At 32.3% G+C, this 17250-nt stretch overlaps 1 protein-coding gene across 4 annotated transcripts in view; it reads left to right on the forward strand.

The window, feature by feature from the left end:
- The window catches only part of aub (piwi like RNA-mediated gene silencing protein aubergine), an 87446-nt gene that overhangs the window by 58980 nt on the left and 11216 nt on the right, over positions 1 to 17250 (forward strand). For 3 of the 4 annotated variants that reach the window (XM_074180717.1, XM_074180718.1, XM_074180716.1), the window contains exon 8: positions 4621 to 5022. In XM_074180717.1, coding sequence (XP_074036818.1) covers positions 4621 to 5022 — 402 coding nt within the window. The remainder of the gene's footprint in view (positions 1 to 4620; positions 5023 to 17250) is intronic. The other variant, XM_074180719.1, reaches the window with a different exon arrangement.

A 17250-nucleotide genomic window follows, 5' to 3' on the forward strand; every position in this document is an offset into this window, starting at 1 on the left:
TACCTCATCCCAAGTTTCCGCTGTTAAGACATTTCTAAATCGTTGTTTATTGAAGGAGTTGAAGTACCGTTTTTGAAATGATAGATTCTTTTTACTGTTATAATGCATTTCCATTGAATTAATCTTAACGATTATGGATTGGTGATCAGAGATGTGGGTATCATTAACTGATGTCACTGCCTCGTTCCCTAAATTTGCAAAAACATTGTCAATTCTTGTACTACTAGCAGAAGTAACTCTGGTATTTGGAATACTATGCCATATAACCCATACTGGGCCATAGTGTTGATTATATCATCTGCTTCACGGGAGGAATTGTTAAAATTCACATTGAAGTCGCCAGTAATCCATAAGTATGCATCAATAGCGAAAACAGAATTCAGAACAACCTCTAGCCTGTCAATAAACACCTGAAAATTGCCTGTTGGGGCTCTATATAGGGAGATAATAATATGAGTTTTTTGAGTTAAACTGTATTTAACTCCACAAACCTCAAAATCTTGTTCAATACTATATTTACCAATATCTACCGGTTCAGCATCCAGGTCTGATCTGGCCCAGATGGCACAGCCTCCACCTCTCAGGACATTTCTACTGTACTGACTCATAAAATTATAACCGTTAATTGATATACTACACACTTCAGTTTCTTTGGCCCAGAGCAATAAAATATATATTTAAACCGTTCAACTCAAGTTCTATCATATTATTTTTTTGAATAATACTTCTAACATTAAGAAAATATATAAAAATATCTTCCAGATGCGATATTTTATCTTTCAGTAGAGGAATCACTATTTCTTTTTCGGCAATTATAGTATCTTTATCATTGATTGTTCGAGAAAGCAGTTGAATTATTTCTTTAAGGTACGATTCTTCTGTTGCACATTGAGCACTGTCCATCTGGTTTTTTTTCTTTGATTATCACCAATGGATCACAGCATGTTTTCCTCTGGGCACAACTGTTGTGGTATGCTTCATCACAGGTTGCATAGTTTACACCTTTCATAACATTTTTTTTGCAATACTTGCAGATTTTCTTCTGAGCTTCTAAATTGTCAGTTTCACTGTCGGCTATCTTACCAATTGTTGAGCAACCATAAAAATTGATAATAAAATGCTTTCCTAGACACTCTGAAAGGTTCAAGTTCACAAAGAAAGAAAAGATACAAATTTTAAAGTGCTATTTTGGTGATTACTCTATTTGAGATACAATAAATCTATTTATTGTTATGTTTGAAAAGAAGCCAATTCATACACAAACCACCATTCATCGAAGTATTAAAAAAGTTTGAGAAATATGGATTGAGTTCAGAACTGCTGGAAGTGAGTGATAGAATTGTTCGGAATATTTTGAAAAGAAATTATAATTGTTGATATGAAGTACCAAAAAACTCCGGAAATTTCTCCCAACAAGAATGTTAGGAGAGTTCGTAGCAAATAATTTCTGGCATAAATGGAACTTCTACGTCACAAAGTCTCTTCCTTAATCTGACATACACACATCCTCTCTAACATTTTCATACTGATGAATCGGTTGCCGTGAGCGCGGTCTAGCGGACACACGCACATTGTGAGTGAGGATCACCGTAGAGTGGTTCAATCGAGTAGTTGATAATCTGATGTTTCCGGATTTGTTAGGCGTGGTCTACAGGTTTTTATAGCTGACATTTAATCTTGTCTGCTACTTTGACAGACATTATCATAGGCTTGCGGAACGGTCGAAGTGATCTATCTGCTGCACTTCGCAGCAGATAGTGATCTACATTGCGTTCGTCTGCCGCAGTATCAGACGAAACGTCAGGTGTAAAAACCTGCAGACCACGGCTAATAAACCCGAAAATATCGGACTATTTGTTAGACACCGGCAGTGAAAGCCTACAGACAATGATAATAATAATAATCTTTTATTTTCCGGTTATAATCGAATATCAGTTGATATTCTGTTATGAACAAATCTCTAATTTTATACTGTTTTACTGCTATCGTGTACCTTAACCCATTATCTGCCATTATAAATGACTTCCAATTCAGGAAGTTAGTCAAACAATTTCTATTTGATAGAATATTATATAATATTATATTCCTATTATACTTTGGATGAATATTTTAACGATAGCTTATGACTTATGCATATTTTTTATCCTTACTTATTAAGGAGCTCTTAGTTGTTACTTTTTGACTACTGATTTATAAACTTGACTTTTACTCTTTTATATCCTCCATCTTAACATAGTTTGTACCCATGCACTATTTATATTTTTATTTTAATTTCAGTTGGTATGTATTGCTTTTTTTAAGTATGTACTACACACGCTTTGTCTACAAGATTATGTCTTATGATAATAAAGCATATTATTATTATTACAAGGTCTTCACTGAACCAGAGTTTGGAATTTTCTTTCATTTTCAATGATTTCTATGATGAACTTTTTTGAGAAATGTCTAATAATGTATGTAAATGTAAATATACATTTAGGTATATCAGTTGTAATATGTAATTCGTTTGTGATCACTCAGTTTATGATCTGTTATTTGAATTTCACATTATCTATTCAAATTAATGATAGAATTTCAGCAGTAATGACTTATCCTTATACATTTTTTATTACTGTTTTAAACATCTCAACAACCATAGATCACCAAGTATAAATGAAAACTTAGAACACATAGAGATAATAGTATGAGATTATCATTTCCAACACCTTTCCTCAATCATTACTACTATACTATTGACTTGATTCCAAATTCTTCTATACATAATTTCAGCTTGGGCTTACTCAGTGCTTTCGTTGAAGCGTCTGTTATGTAATCCTGTGTTGACACATACTCAAAATCAACATGCTTTTCCTCGATAGCTTCCCGTAAGAAATGATGGTGAATATCTATATGCTTTGTTTTATCATTTGGTTTAAAGTTAACTGATTGTCATTGAAAATTACAACACTGTCTCTTTTTACTCAAATTTCAGCCAATACATTTTTGAGGAAAATTGCTTCTTTCGTTGCCGCGAATAATCCCATATATTGTGCTTCTGTAGTTGATGAAACAACAGTTGTTTGCTTCTTACTTTAAATTGCTGCCCCACCAAGTATAAAATCGAACCCAGGAAAGGATCTTCGATCTATTTCATTTCCGGTCCAATCTGAATTTACGTATCCTATCAGTTCTGCCTCTTGTGATGAACTAGACAATAGTCATTTTGTCAGTTCGGACTTCCGGTGTCTAATGTAATATAAATTGATTTGAAATCCCTGAAAAAAATTAAAAAGATTAAGCGAAAATAACAATTTTATTAAACAAAAAACTGAAATTACAAACCAAGTGCGCGGCTTCTTTGAATTTTCTCCTAAACCAGTGTTCCTCTTTGTGGATGATTTCAGCTTGAGCCCACTTGATGTTATGTTGATGAGTCCAAACATGCTCTGCTATTCCGGATTTGCTGGTTTCTCCTCGCTTTGTGTTTTTTGTGCTCAGCAATGCGAACTTTCAATGGCCTCTTAGTTTCACCGATGTATGATTCTCTGCTCTCGCAGGGTATTCGGTAAATTCAATTCTTGGAATCGCAGTCCGCAGTATATGTTGTCCAACAACGCATTTAGTCAAGCTAGCGTAGATATACGTAACATATGGAAACCTCTACTCAAGCGAAAAACGACCAACTCCCGCCAAACGGTCATTTCCCGCTAAAAGCAATGAAGCGGGGAGAGGGAAGAGGGGATAGGTGAAAGCACTCGAATGACCTATAAATAGTCAGATCTTGGAGGAATAAGTCCAGTTATCACCCGAAGACGATTGTGGATACTAACAATCGAAACGTCGTGACGTAACTTGGTTTGGAATCTTTTAATTGTTATTTTTCATATTTTGTTGAAAATATTTTTTAATTTTCAGCTTTCATTAATATTTAAATTTTTAATTTTTTTTGGTTGTTGCTTGTATGTTATTTCCTTGTAATTTCAGTTTTTTGTTTAATGAAGTTGTTATTTTTTGTTAATCTTTTTATTTATTTTTTTCAGGGGTTTCAAATCAATTTATATTATATTAGATAATGGAAGTCCGAACTGATGAAATACAGTCTCTTCTACTTTTAATGTAGATTACTCTAAACTGAAGTATTTTTCACGCTTTTTATCTGTTCGCAGTAGATGGGAAAATTATTGTTTCAGGGTCAAAATGCAACAGTTATTTGAGATTTAAATTATTTTTAATTTCTGCTAGCTCTTGTCTCATACCAAATTTTGATTTGATTTCAAAAATTTGCACTATAAAACAATAATTTGTCTTCTACTTTTAACGGTACATACAATAATAAAAATTTTAGAGCAAATAAAGCAATCTTTGATAGCAAGACAATGAAAAAATCATGGCCGATTTTTCTATATCTTTTTTCTCGATACCTTCATCTAATTAAAAAAAGTTAGAAGCATTGAAATTGATCTTTCAAACCAGGTATGATTTGACCCATATTTTCAACAGGGTTGAAAAGTGCAAAAAATATAGATTGGGTTTGAACGATTTTCTATTTGTTAAAACGTCAAAGGCGATAAACAAAACCTTGTTTTTTTCCCATTGACTTTCGATGTAACTAAGTATTGAAAAAACATATATTTTTTTCAGGTGGAAATGCTAAATACTTTTCTGGACAGAAGGCTGATTGGACTAGAGATTTAAGAGTGTCACCAATGATTTCTCCAGCTGAATTTAAAAAATTTGTTGTGATATGTCCTGCAAAATTCAAAAGAGGTTGTCAAGATTTTCTGTACCAATTGAAACGTGCTGCTAGTGGCATGTCTTGGTTTATACCTGAAGAAAAAATGATGGATATTGGAGATGACCGTGCAAATTCATACCTTGACGGCATTGAAAATGCGATTGCTAAAGAAAAACCTTCTTTAATAATGTGTGTCGTATCCAATAATTCTGCGGATAGGTATGCAGCTATTAAAAAAAAGTGTTGTGTGGACAGAGGTTTACCTTCTCAAGTCATTCTTGCGAAGAATCTGACATCAAAAGGTACAGGTAATTTTTATTGTTGAAGGGTAACATTTCTTTATTGATTTCTGGTAAGTTTATTATTCATAGATATCAGATAAAAGTGACCAAATTCACTGAACCTGACAGGTAGGTAGAATGGAGGGTACAGCGTGATGACATCAGTTATCCGTATTTTGGGAAATAATAGGACTTATATTAATAATAATATATTTATTTCAAATTGGCATCCTAATATACAAAAACATTTGAAAATTGGATAGACAAAGTCACAGTCCAACTTCTTCATAACACTAAAATATGTATGCTCGGAATTATCCAAACATTCAATAAATAAAAAAAATAACAATGTAAATTACAAATATTAGATATATCAACGTTAATGTTGATGTTTCAAATGACTAGTAAGTTCTTTTTTGAATGTCATAATAGATTCACTTTGTTTTATCTCAAGCGGGAAGTTATTATAGTCCTTTATAGAAATAGGAGTTCGTGGATCGTGTAAAGTTCAAACGTGGTATATATAAATTAGAATTTCCCCTAGTGGAGTAACTATGAATTTGGTGATGGAAAATAATAATAGTCCAATAAAATGAGGATTTAAATTACCATGCAAAAGGCAAGCCTGCATTTTTCAATATAAGTTCATGTTAGCATACATTTAAAGGATTTATAGTTATAAAATGTTGAATTTCATTTAGGGGATAGAAAATGAATAAAAACTACCCAAAAATCACTTATATCTCGAAAGCATAAAAATATATGAAAAAAAGGTTGCAACAAAAAATGTAGGCAATAAATTTTTTTATAAAATCGTTTCTGATCACTTATGACGTATTTGCAATAGAAACAGAGATATTTGCAATAATCAATTAACACTTATAGTTCAGGCGTGCGGCTAGTAGAGCGGCTAATTTTGCCTGGCAACAGGTATTATAAGACATTCACCGAGCAAGCGTAAAGAAATAGATCGATGTTATAGGTTGTGAAATAAATCATTGTAATTGGGTGTTTGGTAGAGTGACGACACTTCCCGATTTTCGCGGGGCAGTCCAGCTTTTTGGTGGGTTTGGGTCATAAGATCTTTTTTTGGAACTTCTGTCCAAGGCACCGAAAATTATGACCCAATGCTCATTCGATTCGGAATGACCCCAATCAACTTTTTGAAAAAATTCGAGAGGCTCAAAAAATTGCAAAAGTAAAAATTTTGTAAAAAAAAGAGGGGTTTCGGTTTTTGCAAATATCTCTGAAACTAATAAAAAAAAATCTGTTTTAAAAATCTGTTTTTCCGTTAACCAGCTGTCGCACCCCTACGAACGACAACCATCAGAAGTCGAAACTTGTGCGAACTAAAGATTAACGAGGTCTTACCTTACGTGTGATTCCCAACACGGGTTGGATTATAGCAAGTGAAAAGTGTAAAAAAACAACCTTTCAAAACTCTATCGCCAACATTTATAATTTCAATTCAGAAGGGAAAATATCTCTAAAAGCGGGCAATGCGCGTCCCGTACGCACTAACCGATATGGACCTTTGAACAATAAAAATTATTTCAACCCATTAAATATCATCATTAAGAAAAACAACTTCACATACCTTCTAGACCCTTGAATGAACGAAAATCCATAAAAAAAATTCTCGTGATTATTTTATTAGATATACTTTGATTAATTAACTAATTTTTAAAAGTTTTTGATTTACATGAAAACCTTGATAATTTTCAAACTGAAAACTTTGTTTTTTTTACTTCTTGAAACTTCTCTTGAAAGCCTTCCTGTTGAAAAAATTAAAATTTTGATTTTTCACTTTGTTATTAATAATCAAAGACAGTAAAAAGTGCAAAATTCAATTGAAGCAATGAAAAAATTTTCTTTGTAGTCAAATTCATTCATATTCTTATTATTGAGAGCTACATAAAAATGGTTTTTACGCAACTTGTAGCTCTATTTGTTTGAAAAATTGTTATAAACAAATGTATTGTTTATGAGATATTTGAAATTTTTTGGGGGATTTTTATCAGTAATGAATATTATGATTTTTAAAAACAAAATCATTTCTCAAAATAAAATTATTGCTTGAAAACGCATTTGATTTTTTTTTAATCATAATTTCAATTTTTTTTTTAATTCTGAAACAAACTGTGTTTTTCATTCATATTCATTCAATAAACAATTTTTTTCAAACAAATTAATTTTTACAATTCATATTTTTTTAATGTTACCAAAAAAACAAAAACAACAATTTGTTACTTCTTGTGACACACGGTTTTTATGTAAAAAATACGGATTTTTTTTTTTTTTTTTACAAAAAAAGAACGAAAAATGTCACATCGTTGAGTCACACAGTTGGTATGACAGCTGCAGAACATCTGAAAATATAGTTTCAACAATTAAATTTCAATAAAAAATGAGAGTTTGAATAATAAAATTATAATACTTTGCAAATTACCTGTCTTAACAAATCTTCAGGCGCAGGTTTATCGGTTGTCATGATTGGGATCATCAACATATTAAGTAATTGGATAGAACTGGCCGATACTTGATGAAAATCCATATTAAAAAACTAATCAATACAGTTTATTGTATGATTTTCACTATAAGGGTTTTACAAAAACCGCGACACATGTTTTGCTATATAATAGCTTCTTCAAGCATAACTGAGAGTTACTTCTAAATTACACCGTTATATACTATAACCTAGTACCTATTCGTCTACCTAAATAATAAATCTACCTGAAAAAAAACATTAAGTCGTTTCCATCCCTATTGCTCAGGCTGAAGGTTATTTCCACTCCATTGTTGAATTTGATAAAAAAACTCTTTTAGCATGTTGAAGCAAGCTGAAGATGTAGGAGGTAAACTTGTCAGTCGAATTTCAATCTTAGTTTGTGTAGGGTAACCAAAAAGTTTATAACACAGTTCTTCAATTGTTAAATTTTCATCGAAATGTCCATATAAATAAAATATAAATGAAGTTGCTGCATTTTGTAGATGCTGGAAGTTCCTCAGCCAATTTTTCAACTCGTATAAACTTTGTCTTCTCCGCAGACAAACACTTAATCTATTTCGTAGTGCTGGAGAGATATAACCGCTCTACTGCAGCCCGTCTGAACTATAAGTATAAATTGATTATTGCAAATATCTCAGTTTCTGTTGCAAATACGTCAAAAGTGATCGGAAACGATTTTATAGAAAATTTTATTGCCTACATTTTTTGTTTCGACATTTTTTTCATATATTTTTATGCTTTCGAGATATATTCAAATTAGTGGTTTTTGGGGGTAGTTTTTATTAATTTTCTATTTCCTAAATGAAATTCAACATTTTTCAACTGTAAATCCTTTAAATGTATGCTAAAATGAACTTATATTGAAAAATGCAGGCTTGCCTTTTGCATGGTAATTTAAATCCTTATTTTATTGGTCGAAATATGAGGGTGCATTACCGGGCAATATTTTGAAAATTGATAAATAAAGGTATTTTTTTTTAATTTGCCTTATCGAATGAAAATAATGACGTTTTTTCAACGCTTTCGCTTATACCGGAAGATGGTACCATCTTCCCTTATTAAAATGTAACACCCTGTATATTTTCACATTTTTGAATGACTGACATTCTAATATGAGTTCATGTAATACACCCTATACCATAAATGAACTGTTCTTGAGATATTCATTTGTTTACTCAAAAATAAACTAATAATTCCGCAATCGAGTGATTATCCCATAAAATTTAAATGTGGATAAAGTACATAAATGAGCTATTATTGATCAAAAAAAATATTTCATTCCATCCTCTTGTAGGAGTAACATTTCCAAAATATTATACAAGGTGTTCTGAATCAATGACTAATTCTGAAAATACAAAAAATGGGCAAAAACTCACTTTTTCAAATTCCGAGATGATGTTTACTCATCTTCATGAAACATCTCCTGTATCAAAAATGAGGTACTTCAGCTTTTTTCGAAAAAATTGAACATGGACATGTCCGCCATAAAACTAGGGGCTACGAAATTTTAATTTCGAATAGTTACAGAGAGTTTATTAGTTATTAATTTGCCGTCATGGTGTTTATTGATGGCGGAAAGTAAAGTTGATGCATCAAGAGTTCTGTGATTATTGAAAAAAACAGCTATTTTAAAGAAAGTTACATGTGAAAACTGTGGGACAATCTTCCACTATAGTTGTGCTAATAAGAAAACAAAAAAGTGTTGTAATAAGCAGAAGTTCGATGAAGCAGTTGAAGAACATGAAAATCCTAACCTAGAAACACTTGATATGGAAATTTCCTTACTGATAGAAAAATTAATAGTATGGGAAAATAAGATTATGAAGGAAAATAATGCGAAATAATAAACTATTAAAAGGTGAAATTGAAAATCTGGAAATTGAAAATGACAAAATGAGAACTCATAGTGGCTTGTTAACAAAACAAGATCGAAATTCCACAACCAGAATCTATTCTACAGAATTTGAACCAGTTCCTAGATGAAAAACTAGAGAACAAATTGAAATCAATCAATGAGTTGATAGAGGTTCTGAATAATAAAATAGATAAGCTTCATAAGAATGAGAATAGGAATAAAAATGATGAAGAGATAAGAGAAAAAAGTCACCAAAGAAACATTAGCGACGAAAAATTCAAATGCACAAAAAATAGGGCATGGATGTATCTACAAGGTGTCACAAGAAGTTACCGAGGAAGACATCACTACATTCCTTAGAATAATATCGGATGATTATGTGGAGGATTTCATCGTTAGAGACCTGAAAGAAAATGGAAAATTTAAATCATATGCTACTGCAGCAGATTTCTGGTTTAAGGATACTTTTTACACTCCTTCATTCTGGCCTAGGGATGTTAACTATAGAAGATTTAATTTCAATCCCCATTATGAAAAATTTAACACCACAAAAATATTGATGAGGAAACCAGGTCCATTTCTTTTTTTAGAGAAACCATAAATGACACCATCAAGCATGACGTCAGCGGGATCAACAGGCGTGACAGGAAACTGAATATAATGCATTTCAATGTTCAAGAAATTTCTGGTAAGGCTACTGATCTTGAAATAATTCTTGAGCAATATGATATTGATATTTTTTGTATTACGGAGCATTGGCTGAGACATGAAGAAATAAAAAATCTCGGTGTAGATCTGACTGAAACTGGATCAAAATTTGTAATTTCTGTATATCGTACGCCTGACAGTTACATCAAAAATTTTCTGAAAGAACTGTATGATCTAATATGTGATATATACACTGGTAAATATTACCTGGTAGTCTGTGGTGATATCATTATCAATTTCCTAACTGACTTTGTGTATACCAGAGAATCAATCAATATTTTCAATGAATTCGGAGTGGTAAATCATATTGATCATGCAACAAGAATTACCAGCAAAAGCTACACTTCTATTGATATCATGTTCACAAATTTAGACGTTGAGCAACAAATAATCAAAGAAAGTCATATATCTGATCATACTTCTCAAATATACCAGTTTTATGTGAAATGTGAAAAATTTAAAAATGTAGTAATTTCAAAAGTGAAATCTCAAAAAATGATCTCTTGACTTTTGAAACTTTACTACAGAAAGAAACATGCGGAGGGTACATTTAATTCATTGAATTTAGACAAGAAATTCAATAACTTCTATACCACCTTCAAATATTATTACAACACCACATTCACTTGGCAAAAATTCCATTTGAGTGAAAATAAAAAACCATGGTACTCCCCCAAATTGAAAGAGCTTCATAATATGCTATGTTGCATCGTTTATTCCTCTCAGTTGGAAATAAGTGCAGCTCCGGCAGCTGTTCGTCTTGGTGAGCAAAAATTAAGGGCGAAGGCATTTGAGTGTACATCTGACTGAGAACAGTACAAAATTATGTAATGGGCGCCACCTGGCTAAATGCAATAATCAGAGTTCAAAGTTCGGCCTGCCAGGGTGACAAACTACATTATCAATTGAAAAAAATATTGCATTCGATTGAGCAACCTGAAAATATAAAAGGGAGCAAACAATTACTATTCTGAGTCCAATTAATCGGCTATAATTAAAGTTCTTGTTTAGAAGTACAGATACCAGTAATATTTTATTCTAAGGGATTTTTGTACAGATCTTCACCTTGCGATCACCCAGTACTGTGTGTTAGCTCACAAATCATATAAATTGATAATTTCATGAATTTAAGGTGAATGATAAAATTAAGAAAATTAATATATCTGGCCTGTTACTCCTGGACAAGCGACTCTGATGAACATAAAATCTGGGTTGGGTTTAATTTTTGCCTTCCTTCTGAACAACAGTTCGAGGGATCCTCAGCAGGAACAAATTGCAAATGACTGAGTATCAATAGTTCCAATCCACGGATATCCTGTACTAGTGTGTAACCGTCCCTACAACCTACGGGGAATGATTAATAGGAAAAAACAAAATCCTTGCTACTTACTCCACTGGAGGAGGTTTAAAACTTCAAAAAATTACCGAGATACTTTTTATTCCTTACAATTCAGAAGAAGAGATTCCACAACTTCAACTTCACTTATGAAATCTTAAAATAAGAGACTACGGAAATAAGTATTTACAATAGAAAACTGGCAACTGAAATACATCCTAAAAAAGGGAGCAGGTAGTACAAAAAAAAACACCAAAAGGCGTTTTAATCATCCTATATGATTCAACTTCAAGAGGAATATCTTATGGAGGAGTGTTCAAATCGACAAATGGAACTTATCGGTTCAGAACGCCATTTATTGAAGGCTCGTGATTTTTCCAAAACACATCCGCATCCACTCTTCATGAACTCGCCTCTCGCCTTAAACTCTAACTTAGTGGTCAGCTACGTGCTATTCGCATTTGCGCAGATAGCGGCGGGACTAATATCAGGATGCCATCTCTGGGAGATAGTGTTGGCATATGGACTTTTGAAATTTAAATATGAAAAGATCAGACTCAAAAAAGAATATGACCAGAGGCGTAATCACCAGCGATGACCAGGATAAGGAAAAGAGGAATTGATATCTATAGACAAGAGTAGCCAGTTCAAATCAAAATATACTGAGGTATTAACAGCTGGTTTTGTTTAACTAATTCGATTTCTGTCAATCACTGATTGACACCATTATCTTTGAATTGTTATCATAAATAAAAAACAAAATTCTGACTGTATTTATAACTGGAATATTTTTCGTGAATAAGAATTAAACTAATGATTTTGATTCATTATTTATAAAGGAAAGATTTATTGGAAATCACGTTAAATAGGCAATCAACATTGCATTCAAAAATTTTATCGTTACTGGACTGTGTTTGAACATTTCTGAGAGCTATCCTTGAATAATTGAACATTAATTTCGCTTTCCATACCTTTTCGGCTTCATAGAGGTACACCTACAACTTTTCTCATGAAATTTTTTGTTAAACCTCAAGTAATCTTTAAAATGTGAAATAGTAGCATTTTCTAACGCTACAATGTAAGATGTCAAAAATTATAAAGAGTACGTCTAACAATATAGTACATATATAAGATCTTGAAGCACTATTACAATGAAAAGTTGAAAGAAAATGAACCGTGTTAGGAATCACACTTTAGAAGGTAAGACCTCGTTAGTCCTTAGCTCGCACAAATTTCGACTTCTGAGGGTTGTCGTTCGTAGGGGTGCGACAGCTGGTTAACGGTAAAACAGATTTTAAAACGGACAGATGGATACTTATAACGACAGATTACAAGGAGCACCAAATCCCATGAGAGAGAGCTGGAAAATAATGAGTCTAAAAATGAGTCAATAAATAACGCAGTGAAACAACTTATAAACAGAATAATATCGAACCAAAGTGAAATTTGTAATGCTAAGTGACTTTTTCATGTGCATACCTTGTCTAAAACCACAGGTTGAAACTATCTCCTTATTATGAACACAGCTTCTTTCTTTGTCCTACCATAAGTCAAGAGATTGAAGAATATATAATGAAGACAACTAAGAAGTGCTTCAGGAATAGATTATATATATGGGAAAGCTGTGTGTCATGTTAGAGATAATAAGTTTACCATTGGCTCATATAATAAATTGATCATTTCATTTCGGGGCAGTACCTATCGGTTCTTAAGGTTTCCAAATCGATACCAATTTTCAAAAATGATATTTGTTGCCATAGATGTAAAAAAAATCATTGAACTCATCAGCATGTTGCACTTGTAGCCATTTTTCGAAAAGATGGAGACTCCGTGTTTGTTTATAGGGCGACAGAAATCAGCACAGACTATAAGTTTCAAGACTGATGACTCTCATTTGATGTAATGAATGCCAGTGTTCCCTAATTAGTAAAAATTGTGTTTGTAATAATTTTAAAATGTCTCAGGTTGAAGAATTTTGTTACCCAAGCACTGGATGTTCTGGTGAATATTTCAATTTTCATTTGTATTTTTTTTGTTGATCTTTATGTTTTCCTTATAGTCAAAGAGGCAGAACCAAAAAAGTCTTCGAATTCGTTAAGCCTGGTTTTTTCTCAGGTGATTATAATCATAATTCACAATAAAATGCTGCGGTCAGTCAAGCAGATATTAGAACAGATGTCTCAGGTGTGTGTTCAAACCATTCCGTAGAACAACGTCCTGTCACTCAGTTTTAGGTTGCGCGCACGGCCTGTAAGCGAGTACATAACTTGTAAATAATTTTTTTAAGGTAATTTAAGCAAATATAAAAATTAAAAAAATGTTGATATAATCTAAATACAATAGAGAACTGATTCCCGTTGGAATTTTTCATTAAAGTTATTTTTTCAATAATCTAGACAACTGTTAATTAACAAAATTTTCTAAAACTCCTTTATCATTCAAGTAAAATAAATATTTAAATAATTACCATAAATTTTTTTCGCTTCGTGGAGCCCTTCTTAGATACATAAAAGTTATGAAAATTTTAATACTTTGTTTATAATAACTTTTTCAAGGAAACAAAAAAAGAAAAAATACAATGTTGTAAAAAATTTTTTTCTTTATTTATCATTATTTTATCATTTTGATGTCAATAAAAGACAAATAATTATTAACAAATTAACATAATATTAATAACATAACATAATAATAATTAATTTTACTGTATTTCCATTTAACACGAATCTAAACATATAGCCCAGACTATGAATGATAACATCCTGTACAAGTTCTGGTAATTGATCTGCTTTGAAGCAATCAAACTCTTATTTCTCATTAACTAATTTTCAGCCATAGTCAGCAAATATTTGCAAATAAGCTCGCTCTTGAGAACTGCTGCATCACTTTTGATTGGCATGGTGGCATACTCGACCCATTCTTTATTTTAATTTCATAAGAATCGTTTGCAGTACTAAAACATTTATATGTCTTCGAAAATAAAACGAATCTTGTCTCCTCGATTGATTTTGTTTTTTTTTCAAGCTGTATAAATGGAAAAAAAATCATTTCTTATTCACTGACTGACCATTTTATTTATTAATAATATAGTCAGTAGTAGTTACTAAAAAAAAAATCATGCTTAATAAATGAATTGGACCCATATAAACCTCGCGTACATTACAGCTGACTGACCAGCTGTGTTCCCATTGGATGTTTACTGACTATCATCATTTTGATTTACATATAAAAAAACAAAAGTTCATAAAGTTTCAGCCTTAAGAAATTGATTTTATTATGTCAGTGGTCAGTACATGTTTGACCATGCACCTGAGACACTTGTTCTAATATCCGCTTAACTGACAACAGCATTTTAGTGTAAATTATGATTATAATCACCTGAGAAAAAACTATGCTTAATGAATTCAGAGAATTTTTGGCTGCCTCTTCATCTATTAGTAGTCCAACTGCATTTGGGAAAGGCAAGGGTATGAAAAATTACTTGAGGGATGAGTTTGGTCTTTGTATTCCAACCTCAGGTTGACATTATGTAAGGTGTCTTTGGTAATTTTTAAATCTTGTTGTTTCTGCTGATTGTTATTATTTGTGTGTGGCTGTTCAACTCTCTAGTAAATCCAGCATTAGTTCTGAAACGGCCCGAAAGTTCTAGTATTGACTTACTGATATAAAATTTTACACTTCTATTTAGTGTGGTGCCATCACTTTGTGGAATTGGCCGCGGTGGTAGTGCGTCAGACTCACGATCGGAAGGTTGTGTGTTCGATTCCCGTTTGGGACAGATATTTTTCTCGAGAGAATTTATCTGGTTGAAGCTGGAATGATTCTGCAACCGTGTTAGGAATCACACGTTAAAAGGTAAAACCTCGTTAGTCCTTAGCTCGCACAAGTTTCTTAACTTCTGAGAGTTGTCGTTCGTATGGGGGCGGCAGCTGATTAACAGAAAAACAGATTATAACAGATTATCACTCATGAAGTTTGACTTTCTCAGTATATTGTTGCAGTCCAGAAACAAAGTATTTTGTATTATGGGCAGGTGAAGCGCTTTAACGAATTTCAAATCATTTTCAATAATAATTTCGTTTACATTTCTTGAGTTATATCTAATAGGGCTGTGATATTATAATTTCAATCTTAATAACTCGCCTAGAGGAGCCAATCATATATAGGTATGAAATGGATTTTGTGTTTCTTGAAAGAAAGAAAAACTCTAACCAAAGATCTAGTGTTGATATATAATGCACGATTTTCATTTGTTAATCATATGTGAGATATTATAAAATCTGGTAGTCGGATATTGGGCTTGAATATTACCTTTAGAACAGCGACGCCAATTATTTTCAATTACTTGACTATCCGGGTACCTCATTAACAATGAAACAGCAGATCATATACTTTGTGCCTGCCTGAGGATTATTTTATTAATTCACCATTTTCATACATATTTCAAGGATTATATGAACTTCAATTTTTTTATCCATGTAATTAGGCCGTAATAGTTTCGTTTGGATGATGAATAAATAAATAAATAATAATATGCGTATTCTCCAAAATCATCGAAATCATTTTGAAAAATCAAATTGAGAAATATTTTGAAATGAAAGTTTTCTGGATCACATTCGATTAGGTTTTCGCAAGGGTAAATCAACATCATCAGATGTGTGAATATTGTCAGAGAGTTACTCGAGGGTTTTCAAATGGGTGAGTATATTGTTATTATATTGTACGACCTCGGCAAGACCTTTGACTGTGTTTCTCACCACATTCTTCCCAAAAAGTACTATAGCTTAAGAGGAACTCGATTGTCACTCGTCAAGTCGGGGTATGCAAATATGTGGACAGAATATGAAATCTGAAGTTTTCACGGATAGGAATATGCTGAATATGATCCGTGTATGTGCTATTATCTCTAATTTTACCGACGTTTCGACAAAATCTCATTTGTCATTATCTAGGTGTGCTGTTACGTGTTCAAAAGTTTTGTTGATCAAGCAGGTGCTTGATAAAAAGACCACGTGCTAGACATTAGTTCGCATCGGAACAGGTCAATTTCAGTTGCCCTTAAACACACAATTGAATTTAAAAATATATTGAATGTATTGATATATTGAAGTTGGTGGAATTACAAGTGGAAACAAATAATAATTGTGTTATTCCTTTTCACCAAGGATATTATTACTCCGTTAGAGTCTAGAGAATTATACCATTTCATCATCAACTAAAAGACTTAACCTTTCTACTCTACTTTTACAAGAGAACGCGAGCAATAATATGAAATGTGTCTAAATAAGGATTTCTAACATTCAATAAAACGTTCAATTATGACTGCAGTAATATATTCACATTTTGTTGATTTCATAAAAGTTTACGCTATTATTTTCCTGTTGTACAACACTCTTCTAGTCGACGACGTGCTACTCATTATCAACCCATGCTAGGTGGCAAAAAATTATTTCTTTTCTCAACACGCTTTTATTTGGTTCACCTGTAACTAACAAATAATGTAATAAAATCTTGGAAGTTAATTTTCACACACTTCCAATCGTCTGAAGAATATAAAATTTGGCACACATATCAAGAACCAATGACAATATAAGAATTTCGTGATGAGAATAATGATAATAATTATAATAATAATAATAATGATGTCCTCGACCATCAAAGTAAGACGATGTTCGTCATAGAGTTTTCGTCTCCTGGCGAAATGAACATCGCATCGTCCGAAAAGAGGAGGAAAAACGGACAAAATATCGAGACTTGCTCTTTGAACTCCGCAGGCTCTACCCAAACCATTCTGTAAAAATGGTGGTTCTGATCATAAGAGTTCTTGGTGGAATGATGGACACGCTGCTC

Source organism: Leptinotarsa decemlineata, unplaced genomic scaffold (genome assembly GCF_025532065.1).
Source record: "Leptinotarsa decemlineata unplaced genomic scaffold, Ldec_3_MD MMD2_tig00026299_RagTag_RagTag, whole genome shotgun sequence".
NCBI lineage: Eukaryota > Metazoa > Arthropoda > Insecta > Coleoptera > Chrysomelidae > Leptinotarsa > Leptinotarsa decemlineata.